This window comes from Ambystoma mexicanum, chromosome 10 (assembly GCF_040938575.1).
Source record: "Ambystoma mexicanum isolate Mex_15411 chromosome 10, UKY_AmexF1_1, whole genome shotgun sequence".
In the NCBI taxonomy this organism is placed as follows: domain Eukaryota; kingdom Metazoa; phylum Chordata; class Amphibia; order Caudata; family Ambystomatidae; genus Ambystoma; species Ambystoma mexicanum.
In genome coordinates, this window is record NC_090932.1 from 502,106,789 (window position 1) to 502,123,570 (window position 16,782).

Sequence of the window (16,782 nt, forward strand, 5' to 3'; positions counted from 1 at the left end):
CTTCTTACTCTGTGTACATGCAGTTGCGGTAGAGGTGAAGTTTTAGAGTGGCTTACTGATCCCTGCAAATGTCTACAGTGGCGTCGTACTGTGTGGCAGCTACCAGCAGTACTGGGCTCACAATCGTAAAGCAATTGGCTTCTGGGAGTAGTAGTCTTGGGCCACTTCAATTGAATACAATGAAAATAAAATAAAAGACTATGGCTGAAACAGGGTTTCTTGAGGGACACTGAGTCATCTGGTAACCTGACCCTACTGCATAGATAGTCCAAGGACACCCTCGTACTCTCCCTCCGTATTGAGTCCATCCACCAAGAACTAGAAGAATTTTATGGAGCTGGATGTTAAAAAAAAAACATCTTAGACTTTGTACATCAACGATGTACGGTGTGGCAATGTGTGCATACCATTATCATGACTCGAGTCACATGTACATGAGCTTGACAGTGAAATCACATTTTCCAAATTTGTATATCATTAACTTCCCTTTTATATTGCACATTGGTGCATGCAATTTATTTGACTGTCCGTCACAAAATAATACCATCTGTCCGGAGTCCTCCAATGGATTCTCGGCCACGTAGATTTGACTCTGCGCTAACAACTAATTCACACACTGATCCTTATCTCCGGGTAGAAGAGTCATAGCTGTGCTCAACAAGGTAATTGTGTCATTCAAATTTAAGAGCAAGCATCGACAAAGAAGCCCCACATTTCAGAACCAAAACTAGTCTTACCCTTGCAGATCACCTGATTTTCGGGCTCGTAGCCAGCCTTGCAGGTGCAGCGTCCAATAGGGACCATCCACTCCCCATCCCCATTACAGTAAAGTTTGATAGGTGCATCCACCTCCTCAGCATTGGGGATACAGATGCCTCGTGAAATGACCAGAGAGGTGCTCTCCGCCCCAGTCATAGTCTCAGGAAATACAGCAAAGTTCTGCACCACACTTGGGCACTTCTTGAAGAAGACACGGACAGATAGCAGCGACATGCAGGCCCCGTAGTCCTGAAAGGCCAGGTAGAAGCCAGTGCGGGTCAGGGGGCCAAAGCTCCGCACTTCTGTGTTGACCTTCATCAGTCTCCCACCAAAGTCCACCTGGGAAAAGCTCTCATCAGCTGCAATGGTGTCCACCTTGAGGTAGGGTGCCTCTGTCCAGAAGGCAGACTTCTTGGTGGCAATAATGGCATCAGTTTCATAGTAGTAGAGGTTGAATGTCTCCTTGCATGAGCCCGGGACATTTGGCAGGCTGCTGCAATCTCGCACAGTGAAGCGCATCTCCACGTAAATCCGGTTGGCTGTGCGCCGGTCAATAAATGTGGTGAGGAGCCAGTTGTTTTGGTTAGGCTCAAAGACGTTGCATACCTGGTAAGTGCGGATGGTGTTGAGGTTTTCATCATATCCACTCACCTCCTCCCACTGCAAGTAAAAGAAGGAAAGTTACTGGCTGCAGACAAGGTTGAGACAAAATAAAACATTGTTTGATCAATGATACAAAAAGTGTGTTACTCTAATTGTAAGAATGTAATGATTGAAAAAGTCAAGTAATAAAAAAGTCCTCCCATTCCGCGTAATATGTTTAGAGTGGGGAATGGCAGAGCAAGAGTTGGTCATTTGCACATAGCAAATAAATCCCACACGTGCACATGGCAAATATTGTGCATTGGTAAGGTAAGCATTACTCAGCAAACACATAATAGGCGGATGCTGAGAAGGACCGTCCAAGCAACTGGGCGTATGGTGAAAGGGAGACTCTACTCAATGACGTGGGTCCATCTGTGTTATGGAGAGCCAGAAACCTGCCAGAATACACAAAGAACGAGGAGTAACCCTGGCACTGCCTCCATGCAGGTAAGAGGTAGCAGGGGTCTGGGGACCTCACAGGGACACCCAAGCAGAATGAGGAGGGGTTACAGTATTTTCAATGTGCGTATCCAAAGGCATGAGTGGACATGGACCCGGAGTATCACAGCAGAAGTGGGACCTAACGCCTCTCTCCCAAGGAAAGGATGTGGAATGGTGAAGGGCATTAACATGAGTCACCAAAGTCATCAGCACATTGGACTTTGTATCCCTCACGGTTTCTCACTGGCACCGGAGGAGAACAGGTATGGGACAAACATAGCCATGGTGAATAGGTTGCAAAAGGGAGACATGAAAGACATGGGGCCTCATTACGACCCTTGCAGAATGGGTTTACCGGCACCGGTAATGGTGCTGGTGCCGGTAAACCCATTCTGCCCTAGTACGAGGTTCCCTCGTGGGACCCAGAACAGATGTATGGTAAAACCAGACGTCCTTTCCGGGTCCCGTGAGGGGCCCAAGGAGCTAATAACTGGCCCATTATTAGCTCCAGCCCCATTCCCATTGAGCCCTATGGGGGCTCGAATGGGAATGGGGAATGGTTTTGTTAATGAGGAATTACCGGGTCCTCCAAGGTTGGAATGACCCGGTAATTCCTCATTCACAGACCACGGACTCGGACACGGTTTTTTAGGCAGTCATGGCTCTAATAGCACCATGGCTACCTCCAAACTCGTAATGAGGCCCATGGTGTATCACACACGAGGCAGATACAAACAATTTCACTACTACAGGAGCGAGCATATGAAAGATCATGAAAACCCCATAAAATTGAGGACACAACTTGGACGGATGGAATGTTCCATGCAGATTCCATGTGGAAAGCAATACAAGGGTTGGATGTGGTCAAGGCAAGCTTTGTATGTTTCCATGGCCTTGGACAGATATTACCAGGAATGGTGATGTATCGTCGGGCGCTTGGACATTGATAGCGTGGTGTGGATGGAACGTGGATGGTAAGCATAGTTGGTTTAGAATGAGAACAATTATGAGAGTTGGTATAATAAAATTCAGCTGTAAAGACAAAAAACACAAATTCGAGGCATGCAGATTATGTAAGCAGGACAAATGTGCTCCAAGGTAGAATTCACACATTCCATGTGGCCATTCATTGGCGGATGGTATGCTGTGACAGATGGCTAACAGCTTGCAAAAAGTTGTCCAAAAAAAGGGCCATAAACTAAGGTCCTAGATCAGACACTATTTGATCAGGCAGACCATGTAAACCCTAAATGTCCTTCAGAAACAACTGTGCTGTCCGAAGAGCTGAAGGGATGGAATGAAGGGATACAATATGCTATCTTACTGTAACCCACACCAACTAACACTACCATCTATCTGTTCATGAGAGCTAGATCTGTTATGAAGCCCACTGATAACACAGGTCAGGGTTGTGTTGGTGTGCACGAGGGCTGAATGTGCCTAAAGTTGTTCTTTCTGATGATCTTGTTCTATGGACAGTTTTCACATGTGCAATATAATGGTAAATACTGGACAGTATAGCCGACCAACAGAAATGTCTGTGAATGAGATGGGCTGTCTTTCGATCCCAATGTGGCCAGCAGCTGGAATATCATGGTACCAAGTTAGTATGACGTCTGTAGCTGGATCTGCTGAAATGACAAGCCATTGGTTCTACAACAGTCATCCTTGCACCATGCAAAAAAGAGAAGTTAATCAATTCTGGTATGTCATGTCTTTGGTGTCTATGGCTAAGCTGTCTTCGAAGGTTTTGATGTGATCTGCAGACCAAATGGGGTTCGAGATGTTGTAGAGTCACTTCACACATATGGGAGAGGGAGTTGGCATTGGTGTTTTGTTTACCTGCCCTATCAGAGACTATAAAATTGAAGTGAGTGAAAAAGAGCATCCATTGGGATAATCATTGGTTGGTACACAAGAGAGTACATATTAGGTGTAGATATATGGTGGCCCATATATATTGTGAACCCCAGAGTAGAATAGAGATCTGTTAATGTTGATATTACTGTGTTGCCCCAAAGGCACGACTGGACTCAGACCTTTTCCAGAGTTCCATAGTGGGTGCAGGACCTAACAAGCATGATCGGAAGTCTCAAGATAATAATAATAATAATAATAAGAAGAAGAAGAAGAAGAAGAAGAAGAAGAAGAAGAAGAAGAAGAAGAAGAAGAAGAAGAAGAAGAAGAAGAAGAATATCACAAGGAAACAACGTTTCCAGCACTGGGCCTTCCTTTAGCAAACTAATGTTTTAAAGCACATGCAGTCTTGCTGAACTTCAATGATGTAATCTAAAAACCTGGGTAACGATTTATAAAAAAGAAAGCCTGGGACTGAAAACTTTCTTGAGACCTGGAGCCATATGTTCATGATAGGTAGAGTGCACTGATAAAGGTGATCCACAGGAAAAAGAGTTTAAGAGAAGTATTCCAGCAAAGCCAACATTCGCCACACATACACACAAAGAAAGTACCACACACACACACATACAAAGTACACCCTTTGGCAGCGCAAACATCCTACAAACAAGTAGAGGCCATCAACAGGGCAGGCAACATTTAGGGATGCAGAGACTCAGACACACACGCAGACACACACACACCAAGCTTCCCTATATCACAGTAGTGTGGTAAAGGGTAAGATCAACTGATTGCTTCATCACCCAGGGCAATAACGTTAATTCTGTTGAACAAAGCGTTGCCTATTTTCCCCAACCAAATTCCTTAGCATATGATATTTATTGAATCCAAGAGTGCTGCTAAATGGATTAAGGTATAAGGAGATCCAGCATGTAAAAAACTCAGGTTATCTAATTGCACGGAGAGGATGGACTACAAAGAGGCTCCTTTAACAGATAAGCCTAACAATGTGCAGCCTGCTAAGAAAGTGAAGTCCCTGTCCTGTCCTGTCCAATGAAAGAACTTTAAGGGTCATTTTTCATCCTTTACAGATCCCCGATAAAAGGGTCTCTCATTTTTTTAAGGGTCTTTTTTGGTGTACAATGTTGTACAATCAGGGAGTGTTCCATCATCAGTAGAGAGGAGTAGCTCCTTCATATGCATCGGTCGTTGCTGGAGTCCTAACCTCATCCCTGCCCCAGTAGAACATCCCTATACACTGCATGCTGGGTCCTGTTGCAGGGGACTTCAACAATCCAAGATATGATTATGAAGTATAGTTATTTTGTTTTCAGATTTCACAATGTGGCTGAAGGAAGGCCTGGCTAAGGGGGTCCCTAGTAGACCGCCACCCCCCTGTGTGCTCTCTCCTCCGTAGCCTAAGTTACCCTATTCCACAGCAGGTTGCGATGTAAGATTAGTGATAGGCAAGCCGCTACTGCCTGGTTCTATCCTAGGCTTCCGATGATGAAGGCCTAAAGGCCAGAGCCTTATTCACATTAGTACCTCCAGGACTCTCTATGGAATCCCTACTCTGGTGATGCCCCATGGCATAACTAATGCTTTTTAGATGGCACCTTCTCAACTTTCTTCCCTCTCTCCTCCCTCTGCTTTCTCTGATCTTGCCTCTGTCCTGTCTCTCGCCTCTCTTTTCTCGCTTCTCTCGCTACACATCCCCCTTTCTCGCTCTCCCTCTCTCTCTGTCTCTCTATCCCTTCGATCATGTTCACTCTCCCCTTTCTCTCCCTCCCTCACACTGCTTGCTCCCCTCTCTATCACCTATCTGCCCCTCCAATCTTCCCCAGTCTCCTGCCTTCTCTTTGCTTCCCCCTATCGTTCTCCAACCTTCCCCTCCACACCTGCCCCATCTCTCCTATTTCCCTCCCTCTCTCTCTCTCTTTGACCCAAGCTCACCTTACACTCTCTCCACCCTCCCCTCTACTCTCACCCGACCCTTTATATTCCCCTCTCCCTCTATTACCATTCACTTCCACTTTCAGTCTCATAACAACCACTCTACTCTGTGAAACATGGTCTCACTATCTCTCACATGCAATATGCTCTCTCCTCCAATACTTCCAGGAACTCCTCAGCACTTTGCTCTAACTTTGGCTTTCTCCTCCTGGCCTCACCCGAACGTCCTTACTTCATGCTTGTGAATGTGGAGGATTTATACCCAGGCTTTCCTTGCTCAGCGCCTCTTTCCCTTCCCATTGGTCCCTCAGGACACCTGACCAGTCTTCTATCTACTTCTATGCTTTCTCCAGCGATCCGGTTAAAATGGCACACACCATCCAAAATAACTCCACTTGTCCCAGCCCCATTTTCACTTGTGTGCATCTGTGGTCCAGTCCAGTCAGCGTTTCCTGTTTGCATCTCCTAATGTCAGCCCCTGGAAGTCAGTGTTCCTATTGGTAGTCTGGCTGGTGTGGAGAAGTGAGACTGGAGGTGAGCACCCCTGTTTCTTTGTGTGGTGTGCTCCCATGCTAATGTTTGGATCTTGGGAACTGTGGTCTTGTAAGTAACAAGAAATAACTCTGGGAAAAAGAGAGGATAGAAGGCATAGGCTTATAGACAGTGGTATCAACAGTTGAATCATACAAGGCACAATCAGGGGGTTCAGTGACTGGGGCCCCTCCAACTCTCTCACCCCACATCTGGGGTAGGACCATTTCTGGAATGCACCCTGGTGAGCCACCTACCCAAAGTACCCGTTCCCCCTTGACATGGTTAAGCTCCTGGCCTTGCCACAGAGCTCACAAGACTGAGAAATGCAACCACATGAACAGCCACACTCAGAGAGCTGCACTAGTTAGCGACTACTCAAGGCCCACATCACTTTCACACTGGCCTACATTACATAGATAGCAATGGCAAACACAGTTCCATCCTAACTCGTTAAAAAACCCGCCATCTTTGGAGCACTCCACAGTACATAAAACCGCAACATCCCCAGAATAGAACCTAAGAAATCCAAGATGGACAGAACTAAAAAAGTGGCCCTCTTTTGCTATGCACGAGGACTCCGGATTAACATGCTGGCATACATCAGATGAGGTCCATATACTCTGCACTTCAGCAAGGAATTAAATGACCTACTTTTCATGGGACCTCATTACTTTGCCTCCTGGTAGCACTTCTTTCCAATCCAGCTCTGCTCTCCCTTCTACCGCCCCCCCCTTTTTTAATTTTGGGATTCAAGGTGGCGCTTTAATGGCACCCCGTGGCCAAAACCTTGCTAGAGTTAGGGAAGCAGAAAGGAAGGGGGATTAAGAAGCAGACTATCTGGATTGTTTGGCACCTGGCAGTGCTTGTGCCATGCTTTCACAGCTGTGCAGAATGCTAATTTGGGTTTTTTCCTCCATATCAATCAAGGAGCAATTGTGTTCTTACATGTGGGCCAATCAAGTGCTGCTAAATATGGCATCCCTCTCCCCCATCGCTGTAAATTGTGGTGCCTGCATGCCAAGGAGGTCCAGTGAGCGGGCTGCTCCTGGAGGTGCACATACACCTTATATAGGATCATGGCCCGGCGGTACCAAGGTCCCAGTGCGCGCCCCGCCCCCGGCCCCGTCGTGCGTGGCAGTTTCCTACTATCCTGATATGAAGGCTGACAGCTAGGATGGAGAACAAATCGGCTAGGCCCCAGCCCATTGCCCGAACTAGAAGCTGGTAGAACAAGAAAAGATCTCAGCTGTGTTCTAGAAAGCAATTAGGGCTGTGCCAAAATAATGTGCGTCACTGGGGAAGGAGCAGAGTCAGGAACGGGGATATCCCATAGCGCCTGAGGCTCCGCCATGCTGGCTGTGGACAGACCCCTGCTGGAGAAAGCCATAGAGGACAGCCGCAGGTGGCAGACTGCACCCCGGCACACTATCAAAGGGTTCTGTCTGGCAACAGGATCCCCTTCAAATCGCGTACACAAGAGGCAGAGGATATTTGCTCTAGAGATAGGGGGCCTGATTCATGGAACGTTTTCCTATGGGATTGCACCATTATAAAACACCTCCATGACTCAGGCCCAGGGTTTCTGTGGACAACCCCAATCAGAGCAAAGGACAGATCTCAGAGAAACCCCTGAAGGAAACAAGGGGTAGCGCCCGGCCCAATCCCCCAGAAAGAGCCTTGTGTAGAGCCAGAGTAACCCCAAACTGACAGGTTAGAGCCATGGGCAGCACTACGGGAATCACAATCTGATCCCAGTCAGAGCCTCAGAATGAATAATAAATGAAGCCAGAGCAGGTTACAACTCAAAGCAGTAAAATGCCCAGAGTCCGGGGTTCAACCCCAGGCCTGAATTTATGCTCTCCCCCAAAATAACCCAGACATTAGCTGGTTGCTACCGCTGCGTCAGACACGGACCGCTGCAGAAGTACCCAGTGACACTTCTCCCTTCCACTCCCCCCTAGAAATGAAAGAGCCCCCCACGGCACTTCAGATTCTACAGCCAACATAGATGCCTCTAAAGTGCCGCCATTTAATTCCAGACATCTGCTAGACTGCAGTGAAATAAAATAGCTTTGTTATTGACAAACACATTCAGGTCAGGAAGGGAAAGCGGGCGGAAGAGCATCCCCTCTTTTAAAACTTGTGTATACTTCCTGGAGCCACCGCCCCAGGCAAACGCTTGTGTGTCTGGGAAGTTGTATGCAGCCCAAGTTACTGTTGTGTGAGAAACTGTCCTGCCCCCTTCGTCTGCAGAAGGGGCGCTGTGATTAGAGGAGTCTCTCCAGCCCACAGAGAAAATAACTCAATCCACATATCGCGGGCTTAAACGAATTTCTAGAGAAAATGCACGTCTGCTGTTGCGGGCATCATGGGAACGGCAAGCTCTCAACCTCAGCAGTGGCTCCAATAAAGCTTTGTCCTTCCTAGTGCCTCGCGTAGTTCTTTGCATCCAGGGCATTGCCTCTTATTTAGATAAGCCAAGTCCCAAAGCCAGATGTTGGGATTGAATCTGCCTGTATGGGCAGACTGCCAACCTCCAAACCCGTGAGTAGGGTTTAAACAAAATATTTCTGTGTCTGGCACCCTAAGCTTCGCTCCCAGACAGCACATTCCGCTATAGCAGGTTTTCCGATTAGACAAAGTCCCAGGCTGCTTAATTTCAGGTGGGACTACTTGCTCTACCGCTCTTAAAACTCTACAGGGTCAAACTCAGATCATTGCTTCGTCCCTATGTACTGATCATAAATAGTGCTGGGCGCACATGTCCGGTGATTCGGGGAATCACCCACATTTTGGTAGTAGTTGTTCCTTTCAACATTTAGAAGTTTTCACTAGGGGAAATTCGAAGTCACCTTGGGGTAAAAAGGTAGGGCTTCGCGAGTGGAGGCCGGCTGCTGCTATTTCCAACAGAGCCCTACAGCATGTCCTGCTGCCCAAACAGGGACCGGCAGGCCCGTAGGGCATGGGTCATGTTCAAGGTTTTCTATTTTAGAGGCCTTAGAATGCGCAGGGGTGTGTAAAGGGGGGAGGCGGAAGCCATACGGAGCACTGGGGGAGGCAGAAGGAGATGTGATGTTGTGTGACTTTTAGTTGGCATTGGAGGGCTGGCTTGCATCCCCAAGCGTTTCCTGGAAACAGTATTGTGGGCTTTGCGTCCCACACACTTTGCAGTGTTTCCTGGTTTTCCTGGGTTTGAGTGGTTAAGGTGTAATGAATGAGTTAAGTGCACCCACCCTAGCTGACCTCCGCTTCTCTGCCTAGCCACTCCCACTCTCCATAGCTCAAGACTGACTACACCTACCCCTACCTCACCGATGAACACCTACACCTGCCTACCATAGCCCAGCCCGTCACTTGCTCACCACCATTTGCTCACTGCCATCCAGCCTAGATCACCCGTGCTTACCCCACTTTACTTCCACTTACTCACCCCGTTTGCAAACCTTAGTGAGCAGATGCTCACCCACTCTAGCTCACACCCGCCCTCGCTAACCCACACCTACCTCTTCACTTCCCTTCCCTGCTCACACCCACAGTAATTCGTACTGCTCCCTCCCAGCAACCTAGCTTAACTTACCAGCCTTAGTCCCACAGAACCACCATAGATCACCCCTTATAACCCCATCCCCCGACCACAGCTCACACCTGCTCATGCCCACTTACAACCTCTAGATCACTGCTGCTACCACCCTCCCACTCAAGCTCACCATTGCTCATCAATAGCTCACAGTAAACTACACCAGCCATCTACACTAGCTGACCTCTGATCAAATACACCCACTACTCACATGCTCACCCCTGCTTAACCCGAGCTCAGTCACACTCACCCTCCACAAGCTAACCAATGCTCTCGCTACCTATTCCCTCTAGATGTCACCAACTCAACTACCAGCTCACCCACCACCCTCAATCACACCAGCTGGCCCCTAGCTCAACTTACCCTTCCCTCCCACTAGCTCAACCCTGCTCACCCACCCTAGGTCACCCCACCCCTCCTAGCTCACCCCACTCAGGCCCATCCTCTCACCACAGCTCACAAAAATATTCTGTAGCTCACCCTGCTTTCCAAGTTCATCCAACCTAGTCACACCCGCTCGTCGATATCACCTCAGCCCCAACCTTGTTCACTCTTGCCCATTCCCAGCCTAGCTCAAATATGCTCTTCCACACTACATCTTTCCTGCTCACCCAAAGTAATGTCCTTTACCTATGTTATGCATATGCAAACATTAACGTGCAGATGTTTGGAATCTTTACAGTAAATAATGTGCATTTAGGGATATTTATGGTGGATTTGGGGGGTTGTTGTGGCCTGAGTGTACAAGGGTGAACTAGCCTGGGTGGGTGACCTCCCTAGCTCAACCCTGCTCAACCCCACCTACCCCAACTCACCCCCACGTAGTCACTCTAGATCAGCCCCCCTCATCAAGAACCTCTATCCTGCCTACACTAGCCCCTCTAGCAATATCCCTCCCATCCTCAACCCCAGTCACACAGCCTGGATCGCCCCTACTGCCCAAAACGCACTGCTGCTCATAAGCTCATAATTGCTCGCCATCATGCAGCCTAGTTCAACCCTGTTCACCCTAGACACTTACACCAACATACGCATACAATTACTATAATTCAACGTCACGTAAAAGGCACTTATTTCCTGTGGTAACATGTGAACAATTTCCCCCAAAATACATTTTATTGATTCTGAAAGAGACCTTACAGGGAAAAAATGTCCCTTCAAAAAACTGGCCTGAACCAAAACACAGCCAGAAAGGAGAGGCAGAGGCAAGGATAATATTGTGGGCATGGTGTGAGATGCTGCCCAAATCAAAAACATTGCTGGAGTTAAGCAACCCATTGTGACAGGCTTGGGGCAGTGAGAGAACATGCAGGTAGGGGACTAGAAGGGTGTGGAGAAAATGGAGTTACAGGGAGAAACATTTGGAGGTAACACAGGAAGTGACGGATTGAAAGGCAGTGCTAAAGAGAAGACCGGTGAGGGTAGTGGAAGGGGCACATTATGGCAGGAAAATGAAGGAGGTGAAGGTTGAAGGAGCAAGAGAGAGAGAGCAAGAAAGGGACATGTGAGAGTATGGGACAGGAAGGGAAGGTATGGAGGACTTCCTTATAAAGACATTGGGCCTAATTACGAATGTGGCGGTAAGGCAACAATGGCACCGGTAGTGCTACCGGCGCCGTTGTTACCATACCGCCACATTACGAGTTCTGCTTGCGGGTGCCGCTCTGCACGCCTGGTTAGATCAGGCGTGCAGAGCGGCATCCGCGAAAAGAACTTGTGATTGCACCGGCACCGTTTACAATGGTGCCGGTGCAACCATGCTCCCCACCCCTATGGGGCAGAATGGGGATCGAGAGCCCGGCAATACCAGCACCCGAGAATGGGCAATTACCAGCCCATTAAACTCGTAATGGCACGGTAATGGCCCATTTGAGGGTGCCAGTGTCAGTAGGGAGTTTGGCCAAACTCGTAATGAGGCCCATTGCAGTGAGATGCAATGGTGTTTCAGTGTGGGGGAAAGTCTAGCATCGAACATTTTACTCCAATAGCATACTGCTACATCATAATCAGATCCTTTCTTGGACCCAGGAAGGCTAAGGTAGCCAGGTGATATTTTAAGTCTCAAGAGGTAGGTCCTCCTGTGCTCTGGCATTACGTAAGGATCCAGCGTGTCCCTGCTGCTCTACAATATTTATTCTAAGCCTCTTTTTCGATATCTTGGATGGTCTGGGTGTGAAATATGCTACCTACGCTGATGACACCCAGATCATCCTTGAACTGTCAGGCTCTTAGGAGGCAGACTCACTGTTGGTCGGTGGAATCTTTGAAACCATTAAAATCTGGATGAGAAATAACTTTCTGGCATTAAATGATAAGAAAACCAAGATCTTAATTCTCAGCAGTGAGTCTATGCTTAAAACAGCGGGCTCTCACTATGAGGCCTTCTCAATCGGAAGGGCCAGTATTCAGGTATCGAGTCATGTTAAGACTTTGGTGGTCATCTTTGATCGCAATTTAAACTTCAAAAAACATGTCTCTTAGCTAAGTTCCAGCTGCGCATACATGACTGAACTACTATGGCAGATCCAGCCATATTTGTCAGAGGGAAATAGAGCATTGATATCCACAGCTACCATTAATTCTAGGCTGGATTACTACAATGGGCTATTAGTCGGCACCACACATGCAAACCTAAAATAATTGCAGACCATTCAGAATGGGGCTGTCAGAGCAGTTTGTGGCATTGGACGTAGAGATCATGTCTCCAATGCCCAAAGGAAACTACACTGGCTGCCTGTTCACCAAAAGATTCACTTTAAAGCATCCTGTCTGGTATACATTTGCCTTGCAGGCACTGCCCCTTTCTATCTTGAATCACGCAATAGGAGAATACCTTACATGCGAGCGCTGTGGTCCAATAACAAGGACCTTCTTTTACAACCACGCTTTAGACTCAAGAAATTTGGAGACCTGAGCTTTAACACTTGGGGCCCAAGGATCTGGAATGATCTACCCCCTCAGACCCCTGATTAGGCAGCTTCTGTCATCTTCCCAATTTAGGAAAGCTTTGAAAACCCACAAATTCGAGGGCAGAGGAATGTAGGCCCTCTTACTCTTCGCCCTTTACGGTCCTGACTGCAAACGCCTGGCCATACTCCCCCCCTGCATGTTTTTTGTTGTATTGTCTGTGAGAGCCCGGAGGCCTGCGGGCGAGTTGGTCCCTAATACATTTTTTAAAGAATAGAATAGATTAATATTGAGTAGGTATTGCGAACTGCCATGTTTAAACAACTGTTTCTTGCTTGTGCGAGGTGAGGCTTTAGACTTTACTACACATACCCGTGCAGTGAAGACTCATTGGCTAGTGTGTATCTATGCTTGCCTCAACATCTCTTGTGTCTGATGTGTTTCCCTTTTGGCATATGCAAGCATGTTATAGCTCTCCCACTTTCATAGGAAACATGGCTTTAGTATACAGAAGTTATAATGTAAGCGTGCCCGCCTGCCTCAGACTGTGTGTGAACCTTTGAGGAGTATATTCAGTACCACTAAATATATCACTTTATGCTGTCCTTCCTGATAATAGCGTCTTACATGTAAGAACGCGGCTGATATTTATTTATTTATTTATTTATTTATTTAAATGTATATAGCGCGCAAGCAGCCCAAGGGCATTGAGGCGCTGTTACTTGTGAGAGCTTAGTTACAGAGGTACAGGAATGGTAGCAGTCGTTGGTACATTATTAATAATACAGACATAATACAATACTTACAGCTTATGCAATTGGTCATTACATTCCAGCTTATGCAGTGGGTCATATGTATAGTATTCATGGTGATGAGAGGGACCTTATGTGAAGAGGATGGTTTTCATAGCTTTACGGAAGGGGATGAGGGAGGCCTCACCTCGGATAGTGGGAGGTAGGGCATTCCAGTGTGTGGGTGCAATATATGGGAAGCTGGAACCACCCGCTCTGGCTCTTTTTACTAGTGGCACATAGAGCATGTTGGTATAGGGTGATCTGGTTGGCCTTGTGGAGGAGACAGGGTGGATCCTTTCCGAGAGGTAAACGGGAGCAGTGAGGTGAATGCACTTGTGGGTCAGTGTAAGAGCTTTGAAGACGATTCTTTCCTTAATTGGGAGCCAGTGGGCTAGTTTTCTAGCCTCCGAGATGTGTTCTCTTTTAGCAATGCATTGGGCTGCACGGAGAGCACTGTTCTGTATGACTTGTAGCCTTTCCAGATTTTTGCTGGAGGGTCCTAGAAAGAGTACATTGCAGTAGTCTAGCCTGGAGCCAGTGATGGCTCTGGCTATGTGTTAGGAAAGATTTCGTAATTGTAGGTAATTTTCCTTCCATGTGGCAACCCCTAAACTTTTTGCTGCTGTTTTTCACCTTGTTCTTGACTTTGCCAGAGAAGTGCAGCCTTCTGCTGCACTCCTCTGGGCTTTCGCTCCTTTTCTTATGGGGAAACTGACATGCCCTTAAAACAGTCAGTACCGGGGAACGCTGTTTCCCGTAGTTTCTTTTATCATGTTGCGGCTTTAGTGCAACATGACACAAGAGGGCACTGTAAGCTAAGTTACAGCTCTCTTGGGTCTCTAGCCTTCTACAGGCCCTAGATACTAGTTTAGGATTGTATTTGATCGGTGCAAGTCATTCAGGGACTGGAATGGTGGCAGCGATCGTTTTGTGTATTTTGAGCTCCTTTTGGCGTTCTGAGCGCGTTTTTCGCACTGAACCCAAAATGGTGGCCTGGCTCCCAAAATGGCCAGACCACGAGGCTCCTTTGTCTTGTCCACTGACCGTCTTGCTCCCTTCACCTTCCCCAGGTCAAGCGACCCGGGGCCTTCCTTATTTGGGCATGTAATTTCCCACGAAACGTGGTGGCTTTCGCGGGCTTCTACATGTCTTTTGTGTGCCTCCAGGGTGTGGGCTGGGATGTCTGGTCCCAATACACATCCTGGGTGCCAGAGAGTCTAGGGTGGTGTGAATGCCTGGGACCACCGTGGTCCGTGATTGGTCCACGTATGGTGTGAGTGTTAATGAGCGGATCTCCCATTGGGTCCCCTCCGTTTTGGCGCGAAGGGAACCGTGGATAAGAGGGGGCTGGAAACGCCACTACCATGTCGATCTCCTGAGTTCTCACGAACGAAGGAATACAGGAGCCAAGTATCCTGCAACCAAGAGGCTGGACCGAGGAATCGCTGGTGACCCGCTGAAGGACTCCTCCTTTGCACTGCTGTCGTCCTGTGAAACTCTTTCCTCCTTTGATCGAACCAGAAGGCCTGTACTGGTGCTTCGACCTTTGGAATAGCAGGAACAGCTATTCTCGGCGACTTCATCATCTCCTGCCAGTAAGCCTTCGGAAGCGTCTCTGGGCCATCCAGTTGACTGACCAGCTTACACGGGAGCCCTGCTCTGTAACTGCCGCCAGGTTGTGTTGTATTTCGAGTCCTGGTCACTCTCACACGCTTAGTACACTTGGCGTTCCCAAGTCTGAAGTGAGTAGTGTACATTTGGCTCAGATACACACGGCCGCTCCGTTGCCCTGCTGTGGTGACAAAACTGTGCAGGTTTCTTCGATTGGGACGTCTTTTTTCTCTACACGACGACGAGGCATTCCCGGCTCTTCTGAACCTGCCAGCTGCTGAAACTAACGTGGAGAAGCCTGGGTCTGCTTGCATCGGGGACCGGTGAGCAGTATAGCTAGGATCTGGTCGCCCTCCTGCAGTAGCCCATTGCTTTTCCCCGCTGTGTAAAAACAGCACCCTTTTGTCCGTACTCGCGCTCTGCTTCTGCTCACTGTGGAGGCTGCGCTTGAGTTGCGGAACCTGTTCTTCTTCTGTTGTGCACTAACCCGAACTGCCTGACTTCCTCCGAAGAGCTTCTCCTTTTGCCCGTTGGCACCAGCGTGTGCAGGACCTTTGAGCACAAGGCTCCACTCTTCGCAGGGCTCGGACTTCCATCTAGTTAGGTGCCTCTGAAGGCGAACTGAGTCTAAAGCATTATCGCACTGCCTGCTTTCCTTCCCTTTCAGGTGGACTACACATTTCGTGCATATAACGCTTGCGACTGTCGTATTTGTATATATATTGTGTTGATATGGTATGTGTTGGCTTAATATTGTGATATTGTGATTTTCTCGCTACGGTCATTATTTTAAAGGCCTTAAAATAAATGTGTATATATTTTTGATATAACAACTGTTTGGAGTAGTTTGTAAGCGCTCTTGCTTTGTGTGCTCATTGCGGGCTTTCAGTCACCCTCACCCCTCTTGAGACCTAGTCTTGACCGCCGCGATCGCTACCTTGATTGGTCTGGCTCGTCCAGAGGTTACCCTGTTCCAAGTAATTAGGTTGGCCTTCTGAACTTCTGCGCCACCAGGACAGAGTTCAGAAATCCGTCTTAACAAATTGGTGTACAGCGGTGGGATACGACTGAAGGTATCCAGTGTTGCGCACGAACTAAGGCATTTCAGGTTATTCCAACCAGGACACGTAGTGAATTGTTGTAGTATAACTTTAAAAAGGCCATAGTCCTATCTAACAGTATGGAAACAAATACCTTGTTAACTTTAAATGCTTCCAAATCAGAAACATTGAAGAAGATGTGTGTGGAGAGAGGTGTTTCCTCTCAAGGCACGAAATTGGAAATGATTCAAAGAATCGTGGCGTGGCAAGAAGTGCAGCTTGACGCTATAACTTCTGAGGACAGTGCAGAAGGTGGTGGGGCTGCTCTCACTGGTAGAACCGACGGTTCTGCCGCTGCACTGATCCATCGCGACCACGAGGACAGGGAGGACGAGATGTCTAATGTTTCCTCTGCCAGTGCTGATGGGGAGGCTATGCTTGAATTCAAGAAGCAAGAGCTGCGGTTTAGGCAGCAGGAGCTTGAATTCAGCATAGCCAAACTAAAAATCGAACAGGCAGAAAAACAAAAAGACAGGGATCACCAGTTGGAACTGGCCAAGCTTCAGTTTGCAAATGGGTCCAAGGGTCCTGGACATGGGTCTGGGGCTTCCTCTCATCCACGGTTTCCGAAAGATCTGCTCAGTGTGTATGAGGAAAGGAATGA

The 16,782-nt window shown here is 47.9% G+C and overlaps 1 protein-coding gene across 2 annotated transcripts in view; it reads right to left on the bottom strand.

The window, feature by feature from the left end:
* EPHB1 (EPH receptor B1) overlaps positions 1 to 16,782 on the bottom strand; it is a 1,076,389-nt gene that overhangs the window by 733,119 nt on the left and 326,488 nt on the right. For both annotated transcript variants that reach the window (XM_069618048.1, XM_069618049.1), the window contains exon 3: positions 738 to 1,419. In XM_069618048.1, coding sequence (XP_069474149.1) covers positions 738 to 1,419 — 682 coding nt within the window. The remainder of the gene's footprint in view (positions 1 to 737; positions 1,420 to 16,782) is intronic.